The following is a 16513-nucleotide window of genomic DNA, read 5'->3' on the forward strand; positions in this document are numbered from 1 at the left end:
TTTTGATACAATTGGCTGATTGACTCTTTCATTTGCTAGTGGAGATTTGCTAGGAATAGGATCAACAACTTCTTTTCCTTTATTTGGTACAACAGATGGCTCATTCATAGATGCTGGAACTTCCTTTCTCTTCTGGATTGGATTGATGGGGACATTTCTATTTCTTAGTGAATACTGACACAGTTGGGCAGACAAAGCATGCATATAACTTCTCTAATACTCATCCGACTCCTCTTCAAGAGCTGTGTCATTTGCTAAGATAAAATCTGCATCCTGCTGTACAACTGAACTTTCTGCATACTCATCATCTTCGGTGATAAAGGTGGGCATATCATCAGGAGTAAAGAAGTGATTTTCTTCTCCTATTACATTGTCTTCATCATCAGATTCGGGACCAAAAAAATTTTGCTGAAGAGGTGTCTTTACTTGCTGCTGTTGTGATGCCGGTTCTTGTGCTCGCTGCTCACACTGTTTGATCCTGAATTGAGGTTGTTGCTGGCCATGGAAATTAGGATTCCGGATCTACGGTTTAGGCTTATCAAGTGTTAACCTTTCAATCATCTTTTCTACATTGCGGAGCACCTGATATGAGGTAGAAGCTTCTTCCTTTATTGAGACTCTCTTCTCAGATTTCAATCTAGCTCTCTTGTCATTCAAATTTGCCTCAACACTAACGGTAATTTTCTGCATTTCTTCTAGGGTAGTTGGATCTCTCTCTCTTAATTGATAAGCCATGTCCGGATCAAAACCATCTGAGAACTTAAGCAAAGCTGACTTTCTAGATGGCCTCAAATCATCAGGAATTGCATTATAAACCGCATTAAATACAATACAATAGTCTTGCACAGACTCACTAGTATTCCGCTTGATCTTGGTATATTCAGAAGTGATTTGAAGAGGATATTTCTTTACTTCAGAGTGATCCAAGAACTATCTTTGAAGCTCTTCTAATGTGGGAATACTTCTAGCTGTCAAAGATCTGAACCATTTTCTTACCTCACCTGCGAATGTCTGCACGAGTAATCTCATGGTCACATTTTCTGCATCGATCTCATGAAGCTCGAAGAAATCTGTCATTTTGTCCACATGTTGCTGAGCCATGGTACCTTGAGGAGTTCCATCAAACAGAGGAATTTTACTCTGATAATCTGCGGGCATTTCACCCAAAACTTGAGGCAGCGTGAGAGGTGAAAACCAAGCAGCCATTGCTTTGGGTCGATTTGCAATCGGTCTTGGTGAATTTGGAGGAGTGGGTGCAACTGATGTGTGAGGTGTGTGAGGAGGTGTATGCGAAGGTGAAGCAATTTTGGATGCAGAAGGAGTAGATGGAGGTGAATTTACAGCAGACTTTTGATCAGAAATAGTAGGCTCCAGGGGAAGGGTGGGAATGAAGGGAGGTTCGGTAGGAATTCTTGAGGTGGATGCCGTTACGGAAGATCCGAGGGATGCAGATGCAGCTTCTAGGAAATCAACGATATTTGAAGCGTGAATTTCACTCTGAAGGTGCTTCAAGATAAAATTCTCAATTGATTTATTGTTTCTTTCAACTTCAAGAGCTACAACAAAGTCAGGATTTGGGACTATAGAACCAAGAGCACTTTCGGATTTGGTTTCAAACAATGACAATTCAAACTTTTCATCAAAATCAAGCTCTTCAAGATACTTAAAAATTGCAGGACATGAACGAGATTTAAACACGGGAGTCACAGAGCTCTCTTGACGAAGGAGTCTTGGAATCAAATTGGGATTTTCATAGACAGGGGGAGGATTTGGATCTGGATTAGCTCTGGTATATCTTCTGGAAGCCAGTGTGTTATTATTTCAAGAAATCAAAGGGACATAAACAACTTGTTCAACCTTTCAAATTCTAAACTTATCATCCAAAAGCTTAGAATTCTCATATGTACTGGGGCGATTTACAGGTCAAGTGTCACGATTTCAAGCTAGATCGAAGATTGACTAAAGCAACGTTTATCTACTTGCACTAATGCAAAGCAAAAGTGTTTCGAAGGCTACCTGGCATAACTTCAGGCTCCGTATGTAGCTTATAAAATGAATGACATCAATAAGCAAACCATTTTCTTCCCCAGCAGATTCGCCACTATGTTAGAGCCTAGATTTGCCTCACGTTGAAAGGACAAGGTTCTAGTTCCACACCAAACCACGCTCAGCTTCGTAGCTAGCCCTACAAGGATAGGAGAGGGCTCTCTCTGGGTCAATCTCAGCGAAAGATAATCGATGGGGCTTGAGATGACTGATTTAGCAATTGATCTTAGGCTAGGTATGAAGTGCAAGTATTTGTTATGAGTTTTTGGTTTGTTTTGTTTGGAAAAAGGGACAGGCAAATTTTGGGTCCAGGGATGAGGCCAGATTTCTGCAGAGTTCAGGTAGGGGAAAGATAGGCAGTAGTTTTGATGCTTTGGATTTGAATGAATGGGTAGATTAGACTGGTGAGGAGCCAAGGAGGGAAAGAGGGTTTCAATAGTCCTCCTAAAACAGATGAAAACATGAAGAATTAAACAAAATTTCAAGGCAGAGCATAGCAGTCCAATGAATTCTACCTTGATCACTCATTTGTTTAATTGCAGAAGAAAAGAGAAGGGAAAATGATACAAATAAACATCATTAAACTTACATTTACTTAGAGAAAAACACAGAGCCACATGGATCCCAACAAGTGATGCAAAACCCTGGTCTTTCCTTTGCCAAATTTGTAGAAATAAAATGTACAATAGAGTGCCAAGCAATCCCAGGTATCCAACCCTGAAAATGACTTAGAAAATACATGATATAGACTAGCCCAACCCATTCCCTTGCCTCTATTGATAGAGCTCATCATTCCAGGAGTTGTTTGAACTAATTTTAAACAAGGAACTGAAATCTAGATAGTCAAACAACTTACCCCTATATGCTAGGAAACTAATTCATTCATTAAATTTTCACTTTTTAGTGAAAGAATCTTCTAGAACAAGTAAATTTCCAAAATTACATCATAGTCATCAAGTTACATCAAGATAGATCCATAATTACATCAAAAAGTAAAACTAGTCAAAACTGGGCGAATTTCTGAGTTGCTGACTGAAAAATAGGCAAAATTCCTCTATGCGCTGTGCCTGAAACCTGTATGCGTAGCACAACTTTGGAGATAATTTTGAGGCACTTCCCAAAGTCCAAATTGACCCCAAGATAGCTCGTTGGAAGGCCCTGCATATCTACTTTCCAACCCAAGTGGAATTGCTAGATTTGGTGTCACTTTTCCCCTCCAAATATCCAATCTCCCAATACTGCTTCCTGTGTGTGGAAAAAGTGGCAGAAAGGCCATTTTCAAGGTGTTTTTGACCCTTTAGGCTACCTAGAACTTGATGAAATCCTTAGGTAATCCATGAGCATGCATAACTTTCGATAAGAAATCCAGAAATGCAAAGTTTTCCTCCAGAGGATCTCCCAATTATAAGCGTGCACCAAGTGGCCTACGCATTGGGCAGAAAACCCAGTTTTAAAGCCAAAAAAATCAAAATTGACAAAATTCTCTCCAAATTCCTTGAAATTTTGGCTGGAGGTCTATCATTGAGTATCATGTTTAGCTAAGGAAGCCTCGGCCAAGATCTGAAGACGATCATGCTCCTTTTGCCTCTTTTGCTTCTTTGTCGCCTTCTTCAATTTTGCCTTTAGATTCCTTATTCGTGCCTTGGAACTCATATTTTGCACCTTGTAATGGAAAACCATGTGTCTCAACAATGCTTTATCCCTATCGGCCTTGTCCAGCAGTCTCTCCAAGTGGATGTTGATTCTTTCGAGCCAAGACTCCCGATCATCATTAATCTCTTGCTCCAATGAAGTGAGCTCGATCCTCCTCCTTTGTGCAGCTTGGCGATTCTCACAGATGTTTTGTAACTCCATGATTGCTTGTTGATCTTCAAGCTGTTTTCTCCTCTGCTCCAAGTATTTCATAGTCCACTTAGCCCTCTCTAAGTCAAGGGATAAGGCTTTGATCTCTGTTTACTACTCCTTGATGATCTCTCTAAGATGTGAACTTTGTGGGCCTGTATATGTATCATCATCCATAATAAGAATAAAGTCCCACTCACCTGAAGGCCCCTCATCCTGCATTGGCCTCTTGCCTCTGTCTTGTACCTGTGATGCTGATTTCGGAACCGAGGCCCCTTCCACACCGGGTGGAGATAACACTCGCTTTGATGCCGTAAACAAATGTCTAGTGGCCCTCTGATATGTGATGAATACCGGCACACTAATGGTCTCATGGCGATCATACTGATGAGAAGGTCCACTTGTCTCATGCCCAACCTCTGAAAGCCCCTGTGAAGCTCTGAAAAAATCACGGGAGATGAAATCATCCCAAGTGATGCCCTGTAATCCAAGCTGATGAACCACCAAAATTTGGATGAGCGCATAGTGGTAAATGTTGTTGTACTGCTATTCAGGAGTCTTCTTCTGCACAAGAGTAGTCATCCCCTCGATGTTTCGAAACATTAATATGGAATGTTCATCAACCTCACTCTCGTGAAATGCATCAATAACCTGATATGGTATGCATAGAGGCATGAGAAGTGACCTTCACAACTGAAGTATCTGACAATGAGTCTCATCAACGGCGCATAAGATTCCCTCAGAAATTGAATTGGGAATACTCTCCTGAGCTGCCTCAAATAGCTAGGCCTGATGTAAGGTTCATAATATGATCTATCTAGCTGTTTCCTCTTGTTCCACTCTTCCCCTATATTTGGTATCCCGATGGACTTAGAGATGGTTTTTGGTGTCAAGGTGAAGTTTACTCCAGCAAGAGTAACATGACTATCATGAAAATGTAAAACAAACAACTGAACTAACTCCTAATGATGTTGGATCTGAGCAATCATCTCACAATACTGAAAGAATGACAGTTGCTGAAAACATGTCATTGCAAGCGGGTAGGCCTGCAATTGAGTTAAGGAAGTAGGTTGTTCTATGACATGTTTGCCACCTTTTCAAGGCCTTCTCGGCACATTAAGCTCATTGGTTGAGTCACTGTTTTGCTCATATTCTTGCTCATATGATGAATCTGTCTCTGTCATGGTGCTGCAATGTGTATGTTTGATTGGTTTGACAAAGAGAAATAGGCGATGTGTTTTCAATGCCAAATGTGCCAAAGGGACATGGGACTGTGAGGAATATGGGACAGCTGGAAAAGCAGATGATGGAGTTTGTTAAGTGAAGAAATGTGCAAACAATCACTTTTAGGGATGTAGGGATTTGGGGAATGATATGGGAATGATATAATGATAAATGATATAGGAGAGGGAGAATGATGATAGGGAATGATATGATTGTAGAATAGGGAAAACGAGAAGCTGGGATAAGAGTGGTTTGGGCGGTTAGGGCATGGGAAAAGATCACAAGTGGGAAAGGGGAGTTGGCACCACCATCATAATTTCAACACACCAAATTTAAAACCCCAAAGGAGCAGCTTTTGATATACACATAGGGTTTATATTATCAAAATTTCAAACCTTTGAATTCTCCCTCCAAACAACACCCAACACAAGTTAAATTCAATAGAAGCATGCCTGAAATTACTTGGAGTAGAAAATATGTCGTTTTGTGAGTTTTGATGACAGAAGCGACATAAAACTGGCCTGTAGGCTCTGTACGTCGCCCACAAACCCAGTGCGCCACGCCTCCTGGATGTGCCGCGACAGTGGAATTTTACATTGAGAGTTTGCGCCCAATGCGCCGTGCGGTCTGTTTGCGCCGCGACCTCCTCCAATGCACTGCGTGGCCCTTCAACGCACAGTCTTGGCCCTTCAAACACAAAATTCGCTCCTCTAACCCTTAAGTCAATATCCTTTGACCTCTTGGCATAGCAATGGATGTTTCAAGCAATGAACATGTCTAATGGAATGATGGGTTTGATTTTTATTGAAGCCACAATGATTTTTTGTCTTGGAGGTTTTGTGCGCCGTGCGCAAGCCCAGTGCATTGTGCCTCATGGATGCACCGCGCCAGTGGAGAAAAGCACTGTGGCAGGAGGCCCAATGCGTCGCGCAACCTATGTGCGCCGCGCTCTAACCCAATGCGCCACGCAGCCAATAAACACAGTCTTGGCTTTGAAAATCGCCTTCTCACCACTAACTTCAACTTTCCTTGATCTTCTTGGATGCAAATGACATTATACACATAGAAATATCTTTATAAAGACATGGCTTTGATTTTTGGTTCTCAAAAACCCATCTTTGTAATGTTTTAGCTTTTGGCACTTTTTCACTTTAATACAAACCCTGTTCTTTTGTTTCTTCTTTAATTATCTGACTTGAATAATGCATCTTTTGGCTATTTTTGCAGGGATAGTGGCATGTATTGACAAAGGAAGACTAGGGCTGCACCTAGAGATTTCAACAACTGATTTTTTTTTGAAAATTACATGGCAATTTATTACAAAACGAAATGATGAGTTTTCTTCAAAACAAAGTTTTTAAGAAAAGTCATAATCCATCCATATGACAATACAATTTTGTGAAATAAAACCTCCCTCTAGCCTACTGGCATTATTGGACACTTTGAAGACACAATTTGTGAAGCCCTACACCTAGTGACTGAAATGACTCTGCTGATCAAAAGACTAAAATAGGACTGTAAATGACTTTGAAATCTTGATTAAAAGACCTGAGCCAGCAGGTATAAGGCACGAGGGGTAATGAATAACAAGACCCTTCCATCAGATTATGGCATGCCCCTAGCAGACTGCAACTGAGTGAATCGAGCAAGACACCTAAAAATGAAATGCAATAAGAGAAATGATCTCTGACGGAGGGATGACTAGACCGACTCTAACATTTCGGAGGTGGAACAAGTATATCGCAACCGCAGTTCATAGGAGGGTAGTGGTAGCATCGAATAACACCCTAGCCCACACCAATTGAGATTTGTGAGGAGGATCTAGACCAGATATCTTATATGTTGTGGTTTATAAATCTAGGCAGTTCTGCCATATTGTAGAGGGATGAACTTGGGTTGATATGCTGATAGGTTGCACGTCGATTATGACTTGCGGGGAGGATCCTGATGTGATATATTATATATTATTTTTATAAGCCGACAGGTCCATATATCGCAGAAGTGTCTATTACATTGGATTTGGATTGTCCATCGATAGTTAAAAGCATCAATAGACATGCTCTCGGGCCTTCAGCGCAGTTAATGGGTTTGTTATGTTTAAACAAGATTTCACTATTGTTACAAGGTTGTTGCAACTTTCCATATAAGCTTCTGGCTCAATCTCGCCTGTCTAAACTTGGTTATTATGTTAAAAATTCCCTGGTTTTTAGGGATGCCTCCATGCTTATGTATATGACTGTTGTGTCATAAAAAGGAAGGGGGAGTTAGCAAATAGCTCAGAAGCACACGCACATAGCAGACCTTGACCTTGACAGTAGGTCAGACCTCGCGTTGAGTAGTAGAGAGGTTCTGATAGGTTTCATAAGGCCCGATTATCCAAAATGAGAGTTTGGATAGGAATTTTTGCACTATTTTTGGCCAGGAGTTCAGTGGTACTATCTATTTTATGAAGCTGAGCTTTCCATTCTCTACCCATATTTCAACTTGAAGGTATATGGGTTGTCATTGCTTGTTTCTTATACTTTTATATTTTTTATTTCACTAATTGAATGAAGGCCTCCCCACTATTGAGCAAGGCCCGGAGACGTAGTCCAAATTGGATGAAATCCTTAATCAAATCATCATGTCATGGTTTTTGAGTTCTTCTGATTATTTCTACATTGTTTACGTGCTTTTAAGTTCCATGGTTAGTTAAATTTGTTATATGTAATTCTGATGCATCTGTAAGTAAAATATATTGGATCATTGGTGCAGCAAAGAAGCCACATTGGTGCTTGTCTTCACTAGTAAACCTCCTACTAGTTCCTCCAACATTTGGAACTAGTTTAATTGACTATAACTTATTTAAACTGAATTAATTAATTACAACTCAAAAGAAATCAACTTGGCCCTCTAAAATTTATGGATCACTCTACATGACTCTAGATATACTTCCAACTCAAATTTCCTAAGCCAACTAAGTCAAATTATCTTGGTTAACTATTACAAGTTTCTATGAGAATATAATTTCAATTAATTCATATTTAATTCAAGGACAAATTAAATTAGGATTTCTTGTTGCTTTTTTTAACAATAAGAAATCCTTATATTATTTTTATATGAAGTTGAAAGAGACATGGAAGCTTCCATAACATGCATAAAATATAAATTTTTATTATTGTCTTACTGTCTAGTCATCATGCTAAGCATCACCCTATCCAAATAATATCTTTCAAGTATCATCCAAGCATATGTCCAGTTGGACATCGATTGTAATAAATAGGTAATCCAAATAAATTAGGATAAAAATTATATAATAAATATTAATAATGCCAAGGTGAGATGCATTCATTTGGAAAATAAGCTATGCTTGAAAAAGTAAAGGTAAATAAATGGAAAGTTGACTAAACAATAAAGCATTGACAATGAAGTTTGTGGAGAGAAGGGTCATGAAGAGGGATGTTTATGTAGATGGAAAAATTTTGCAAAGGAGAGAGTGTACAAAGGTGAGGGAGAAAAGAGCAGTGTAGGGGAAACGGTGTGCTAGGAGTATGCACTTCCCGCAAAGGAATGCTCAAGCTCAAAATTAATTATGTTATAACAATGTGTGAATAGTGCAAAGGAGTTATGAAGATATTAGATGTTGGGGTAGGAACTAGAAATAGTTTATAAATATTTCTAAATATGGAATATATATATATATATATATATATATATAAACAAATTGGAAATGGAAAAGGAAAAGTATGGAAATGGTAAGAAAAGGAAAAAAAAAAAAATTGAAAGTGGAAAGGCTAAGTATGCAAACAGGAAATAATGAAAAATTCTACAATTAAATATAAGGTAGATAAATATATAAAAATGAAAATAACGGAAATGGATAATGCTAACTGAAAAAGATAAAACAAAAAAAGTGAAAGTTAAAAATATAAGATAAAATAATAAAAAGTAAAAGATAAAAATATAATTAAATGTAGAAAATAGAATGAAAAAGGAATATCATAAAGTAATGACCTTTGTTTTAGATTTCTTTAAGTGGTAGGTGTAGTTGATACATAAGGCGGTCAAATAAGAAAATAAACATGGTCAATTTTTTTTGGTATTTTTTTTCCTCTTTGTTCATAAGAGAAACCATCCTTGTTAGCTTTGTATGAAGAAAATTTACAACATCATCTCTCACTAAAAATTTGTATTTTCAAAATCGTTCTATTTAAAATGAAAACACATCAACAAAAAATTACTAAACAAATAAAATAAGGAGTTACTACGTAAGATGAAAAGACATAACAAGAAAATTCCTAAACAAATATACATTTACTTATTTTCCATCTTGAATTTAACTAACAATAAAATAAAGAGTTAAAACTCTTAACTAACAATAGAATAAAGAGTTAAAACTCTTAACTATGTTGGAAAATACAAAACATAAAAATAACGTCTTATATAATTATGTGAAATATATAATATCCATACACTATGTTAGGATAATATATAATATCCATATACTATGTTAGGATAGACATAAGATATTAGAATCACATGTCTATAAAAGTGATTATTTCAGGTTACATTCATTCGATTATTTCAGGTTACATTCATTCTAGGAGTTCATGGGGATGTTATTGTGGCTTTGAATCCCACCTTAAATATTTATTGGTAGAATTAGCTCATAATAATAGCGAGGGGGCTTATTACATAGTCGTTGATACTATTGTGATAAGTCAATTTCCATTTAATATTGGAGGTCATTTGCATTAGCATTATAGTGATTTGGGTATTTGATTCCAAAGTTTATTATATTTGTGTCTATTATTCTCTTAGAATAGTTTGTTTATCGTTGAGAATTGATGATTGGTAATTTTCATTAAAACTATACTAAGTGGACTCATGGAAATTTTTTGTAAGCATTATCTATTTAGAGAGTATTTCTTTTGCATTTGAAATGTATGGTAGAAAATAAAAAGGTGCCCCAAGGAGAAACGAAGGATTATGCATGTGGATGCCTACAAAGTGCAAGGCCAACCCATATCCCTATTGAAGGCTCTCTTGAAAAATAAGTCTCAAATTTTTCCAATAGTATCCACAAAAGTATATAATAAAAGGTTATTTATAAAGGTCAAGAAAGAAGTGGTAACTTCCCCAAAGGTTTGGGCATGTGGAGGCTAGCCCATATCACTATCCAAGACCCTTAAAAATAAGTTTCAAATGTCTCCAATAGTATCCATAAAAGCATATAATAAAATGTTATTTATAAGGATCAAGAAAGAAGTGGAAAATTTTACAAGAAGAAGTATGTCACAAAAGAGAAGGTATTTGACTTTAGAATGTAGTGTTGAGTCTTTTGGTCCTTGTTATAACATTTTCAAGAAAAAAGATAACATTTTTTGAGGAAAATAGAATCAAATTAACATAGAAACATTTGGGACATTTATTTTGAAATGATTAATAAATTAGATTAATATGAAAATAAAAATGAAAATTTAACCAATAATGTGATTTCTAAAATGATACAAAAAAAACATTTAAATTAAATTTATTAATAAATTAGATCAATAAAAAAATATAAACGAAAATTTAATCAATAATATAAAAGAAATGAAAAATAAGAAGAAAAAAATTACAATTAAAAAACAAAGAAGAAAGGATGATTTAAAAAAGACAAGAGCAAGTGCAAAGCCAACAAATCAAATTGAAGATTAAATTACACACGCATATCAATGTTGACTCCATTTTTAAATTATAGGGTTATTATCATTTATTTCAAATTATAATGTTATGGTATATGAGGAAACACGAGGAATTTACACTCTAAATTAATTATATTTATGTTAAAGGTATTCATTTAAGGGGATGGTTCTCTTTGGTCCATCATCATCTATCTATACCCACTCCATCCTGCCACATGTTTATACCACTTATCTACCTTCAGCAACCAACCAACTACCAGTTGTAGCAAGTCCTCATGATATGAAAGATAAAACTTATGTCATATAGGTAGATAATATCACAATAAGAATGGTGCTTTAAACCTACCAAATTTTGTCTTTACTTCTTCCATTTCCTCAATCATGCACAAAGTTTTGATATATGCATAAACTTTTATTAGAAGCTATGCATATTTTTTCATCATTTGTATACTTTATAACATTATTTCTAATGGTGTAAAACATTAGGGTAAAATACTCCATATTATTTTTATGTAATCATTTGTCTTTATAGAATGAATAACTCTACCACTAATCCACTTAGAAATTATTGTTTCCCCCATGTCTTTGTAGTGGCTAATGAGTTTATTATAAATTCCTCATCTATTGGTATTGTTTTGTATCTTGTTATGGATTGTTTAGGCCCATTGCAATATCAAGTTCTAAATACTGAGTCTATTTTAGGGATTTGTCTCTTTTAAAGCGTCTCGATAAGACATATTTATTAATACATGTTATTGTTAATTTTAGACCTAAACCATGTCTTTTAAGATGCAACACATATGGATTTAGTGGTGCTTCAATATGAGTTTTAGTTGTATTGTAATATGTTGTAATATTTTGGCTGGATTGTGGTTTAGGGATAACTTAGGTGTGGTTTTTAGTAGATTGCCTTAGCTTTGTGGGAAAATAAAGAAGAGATTTTCTACTAAAAATATAAATGCATAAGATTGTAAACGGTTAAGTTCTTTAACATTTTGGTATATATTATTGGAACATTTTGTTATATATTATGAACAGTGAGATGTTATTTTTTTTTATGGTAGTATTTAGTTTATGGTAATTTTTATTCTTTACAATAACATCTATATAATTGTTGATATGATGACTTGTTCTAGTCTAGGAGATGGCTTAATTAAAGAAAATACTTGTTTATGGTTTAAGTTAATGCTAATGCTTTGAGTGAAAAAAATTATTTTCATTATATAGTTGCATTTTCTATTTAGCTACAAAACATAAGACCACATAACATATGTACTCTCATATTTATTATAAATAGACTTGAAAAATTAAATTAGATATTCTTTTTTTTCATATAAATATATGTTTAGGTTTTATTGTTTAAATTCCGTTCAATGTAAATAAAAATTAAAAAAATATTATTTTTTTAGATTTTATATGAATAACAAATAATATGAAATTTAATCTTAGAAATAATTTTTTTATTACTAGTTAAATTGACAAATATATTACATCAAAATAAGAAATTATTTTACAAATGTAAATGATAAATAAATATTTTTTTCCACTCCCAAAATAAGTAAAAAAAAAAGTGATTGGCAGAAATTAAATATTTGGTGTTTTCCTATGTAATATGGCAGAAGCTAAGTAGTGTATCCTAAGCAAATAGTATTATAGTATTGTCTACAAAGTCCCAATGATTGAAAAGAAAGTTGACATATAGACATGTTGTTTCCTATGATTTATAGAAATTTTAATAACATTATACTGTTGGTTTCCTCGAGGTCACATATCAATATTTATTTTCGAATTAGTTATATAAAATGTGCCTTTATCACCCTCATTTTCTGGTCACTGCTCGAAAACGACTGACTTTCAATAAGGAAACTTGACATTTTCTATTTTAGCCATCTTAAGGTGAACTATTCTTAAGTAATCTTGACTTCCAATAAGTCAATTTTCCTTCCTTAGTCTAAAACTTTGCAATCTACCATCTCTCCATGTACTTGTTGCTTCTTCTAAGTTCTAAGTTCTAATACGTAATTGAGTTGCCTTTAATCACCCTACAGCAGCGAAGAAAATTCCATTATATTGCATTTTTATCATCATGTCTCGGGTTGATCACATATTGTGTGCTCCCAATTTAGAGTTTCGCACGGATTTTATATATAGTGATGAGCCTCTCAGGCTAATAAGAAATTGAGGATGACAGATAAAAGACTAGTTCATATTTTGTTTCCTTTTACAGTCTTCTTATATATCATGAGTGCTTCTGTTTAATTATATTCATTAAAATGACTGTAATTTGTTTGTAACTTTTTCAGTGTCGGAAGGCAAAAATAAAGAAAACCTCATCACTTGTCTTCCGGGCAACATCCCACCATTGAAGCCAACCGACATGATGTCCCGATGTATTGCTAAGGATCCGATGGACATTACCTTCAATGGTATTCTTTATGAATTGCAGAAGCAAAGAAATGGCGACTACGTATTAGTGAACACGTTCGAGGAGCTGGAAGGGAGGGATGCAGTAACAGCACTCTCTTTGAATGGCTGTCCTGCTCTGGCCGTAGGACCTCTTTTTCTTCCAAATTTCTTAGAAGGAAGGGATTCGTGCGCCAGTCTGTGGGAGGAGGAAGAGAGCTGCCTGACATGGCTTGATATGCAACGACCCGGTTCAGTTATATACGTTTCCTTTGGCAGCATCGTTGTGAAATCTCAGCAACAGCTAGAGCAGTTGGCACTAGGGCTCGAAGGCAGCGGACAACCTTTCCTGTGCGTTCTTCGGTTGGATATCGCAGAAGGCCAGGTTGCGATTTTACCTGAGGGCTTTGAAGAACGAATGAAGGAGCGGACCCGGTTTGTGAGGTGGGTGCCACAGTGGAAAGTACTTGCCCATGCCTCAGTGGGATTGTTTCTCACACACAGCGGATGGAACTCTACCTTGGAGGCAATGGGCTTGGGAGTTCCCGTAGTGGGATTCCCAAGTTTTTCCGATCAATTCCTCAACTGCAGATTCGCCAAGGAAATATGGAAAATCGGCCTGGCTTTTGAGGATGTGGAAGTAGACGAACAGAAGGTGGTCATGAAAGAAGAGGTGGAGGACGTTATGAGGAGAATGATGAGAACACCGGAAGGGAAGAAGTTGAGAGACAACGTTCTCATTATCAAGGAGTCTACAACGAAGGCCGTCCTCCCCGGAGGATCATCTTTTCTGAACTTGAATACTTTCGTTAAAGACATGACGATGGCTAAAGGGGTCCAATCCAAAAATGAAACCACGTGACTCTGTTTTACCTTAAAAGAATATGGAGATTTGAGAATAAGCTGTTGATCAATATCAAAATTCTTGCTAATTTATCAGATACCTCTCTCCTTTCCGAGATGAACAGGAAAAAGAGACGGATTTCATTCCCGCGGAGAAAGCGTTGTAAATTACTCCTATTAACAAAAGTATTTTGGCTGCTGAACATATGGATTGTTATGATCGTCGCGCCACATTTCATGGTCTAAATGCTTCCATCTTATTCAGAAATTATTCATTGTATGGCGTGGTAGATTTAACTTTAAAGTTTTATAACTGAAAACAGATTATTTGCCTCGACTTTAGATTTCATTCGCAAAAGTCTTTGCTTTCAAGTTCTGTTATAAGCTTATAGAATTTTTGCCATAAATATTTGACATGTTCCAAGAGATTAGGATTTTTTGAACTGCAGAACTATGTAACTCCCAGGTAACCAGGTAGTTTTATTTTGCATGATAAATTATCCAACACTAACGGAAAAATCAACACCAAAGGAGCCTCCAAACAAGTAGTTCTATATCGAAATTAAATTATCCAAGCACCAACTGAAAATCTAGCAGCACCTTTATTTTTCAGTAGAAGAAAATGATTTATTTTTATTAAAAAAAAGAGTACATACAACGTAGTTCCTTTTCTGTACTCTTTGATCCACGGAGGGCTCAAATGAGAAACAAAAACCTAGATTCTCTTGTTTTCCATACTTGTCCTTTTCCTATCTCAAACATCATGATGTATCAACAATGATCTTTTATTTCACTAGGAATCTGAGTGAAGTCACAAATAGCTGATTCAAAAAACCATCAATATCCACCAAAAAAAAACAAAAAGAGACGACTAAAAGCTCATATATGATATTAATGCTTCTTACATTGAACAAAGAACTTTAGAAAAAAGCCACAAAATATAGATCACACCCAGTGCATTGGCTATTCCTACTTCGGACAAAATGTCTCCAATCGAATTCTGCACTTCTTTATAGATGTGCCTCGAAGATATACATTGGAAAACCTTTTCCAAAAATGAATGTGACACATCTAATTTGATAGCGTATGTGGCTGAAGATGTCACTGACCATTGACCCAATCAATGGTGCCTTTTGAATCCCCATACACGTGTAAATAGTTAATACCCAACCATTTGGCACAGATGAGAACGCCCCAAAGTGCAATGATTTTTGGTAAGCTATTTGAACATATTCATACTTCCCACCAGAAATAATACTATCTACCTAGTTCTATGACAATGTATACACCACCACTGCGCAACCTTTATGAACATGCACCATCAAAGAAACCGACCAAGAATTTCTTCCATATATCCCTTTTGTTGATCATTTTCTTTTTTTGTATCTTCTTTTGAGGTCGAATCTCTAAATAATATGCCACTATTTGATCACGATGCTTCTAACATTAGCCTCTTTCTATGAAAAAATCTTACAGTTTTTGCATCTCCATATGCCCCATATAATGTAAAAGGGCAAAGAACAATGTTCATTATGTGTCCCAAACTAATATTTAAGGCAATCCTCCAACGAAATATTTACCCAAAGCGATGCTATGCAAAGAGAATGTAAAACCCCACTCTATACCATTGTAGCAAAGGGACAATCCAGGAATAAATGTCTCACTTCATTTGCAACATTCATACATAAAGAGCATAAGCTAAGGCCAATGAACCCCCTATGAAAAAGATTATCCCATGTAAGAATTTTGTTGTGGAGGGACAACCAATAGAAGCACTTTAATATCTATGGGATCTTCAAAGGCCAGGGTTTTTGGAACCATAACCTATAAACTAGTGAATTTCATGTCAAAGGCAAACTATAATAAATCTCCTTAGCCACAATCTGACCCCTTTATATTTGACCATCCCATATCAACTTATCCACCTGCCTGGAAATTGTTATACCTATGGCACATAACTGAGAGATGTAATTTACTCATTTCACTCCTAAATATTCTATAAAAACTATCTCATCCACCCTTAACAACATTAATAGACAAAGAGCATAATCTAGGGCCAATGAACTCCCTATGCAAAAGATTATCCCATGTAAGAATTTTGTTGTGCAGGGACAACCAACATAGGCACTTTAATCTTTGTGGGATCTCCCAAGGCTAGGATTTTTGTAACCATAACCTATAAAATAGTGAATTTGATGTCAAAGACAGACTATAATAAATCTCCTTAGCCATAATCTGACACCTTTTTATTTGACCATCACATATCAACTTATCCACCTGCTTGGAAATTCTGATACCTGTGGCACATAACTAAGAGATGCAATTTTCCCATTTCAGTCCTAAATATCCTATAAAAACTATCTCCTCCACCCTTAGCGAAGAATGAAAAATAGTAAAATAATCCCGAACAATGGAAATATGGTTAAGAAAGAAAAAAACTCTTTCATATAGATGATGAAGAAGAGGAACAAATAATGAGAAGTTTCCCT

At 36.0% G+C, this 16513-nt stretch overlaps 1 protein-coding gene across 1 annotated transcript in view; it reads left to right on the forward strand.

Moving 5' to 3' along the window:
* The window catches only part of LOC149189263 ((R)-mandelonitrile beta-glucosyltransferase-like), an 86252-nt gene extending 72037 nt beyond the window's left edge, over positions 1-14215 (forward strand). Inside the window, exon 2 of the mRNA XM_089413178.1 lies at positions 13082-14215. Coding sequence (XP_089269304.1) covers positions 13082-14043 — 962 coding nt within the window. The 3' untranslated portion in view covers positions 14044-14215. The remainder of the gene's footprint in view (positions 1-13081) is intronic.
* The last annotated feature ends 2298 nt before the right edge of the window (positions 14216-16513 follow it).

Source organism: Pinus tabuliformis, chromosome 3_1 (genome assembly GCF_031772625.1).
Source record: "Pinus tabuliformis cultivar Carrire ecotype Pingquan chromosome 3_1, CPIR1, whole genome shotgun sequence".
NCBI lineage: Eukaryota > Viridiplantae > Streptophyta > Pinopsida > Pinales > Pinaceae > Pinus > Pinus tabuliformis.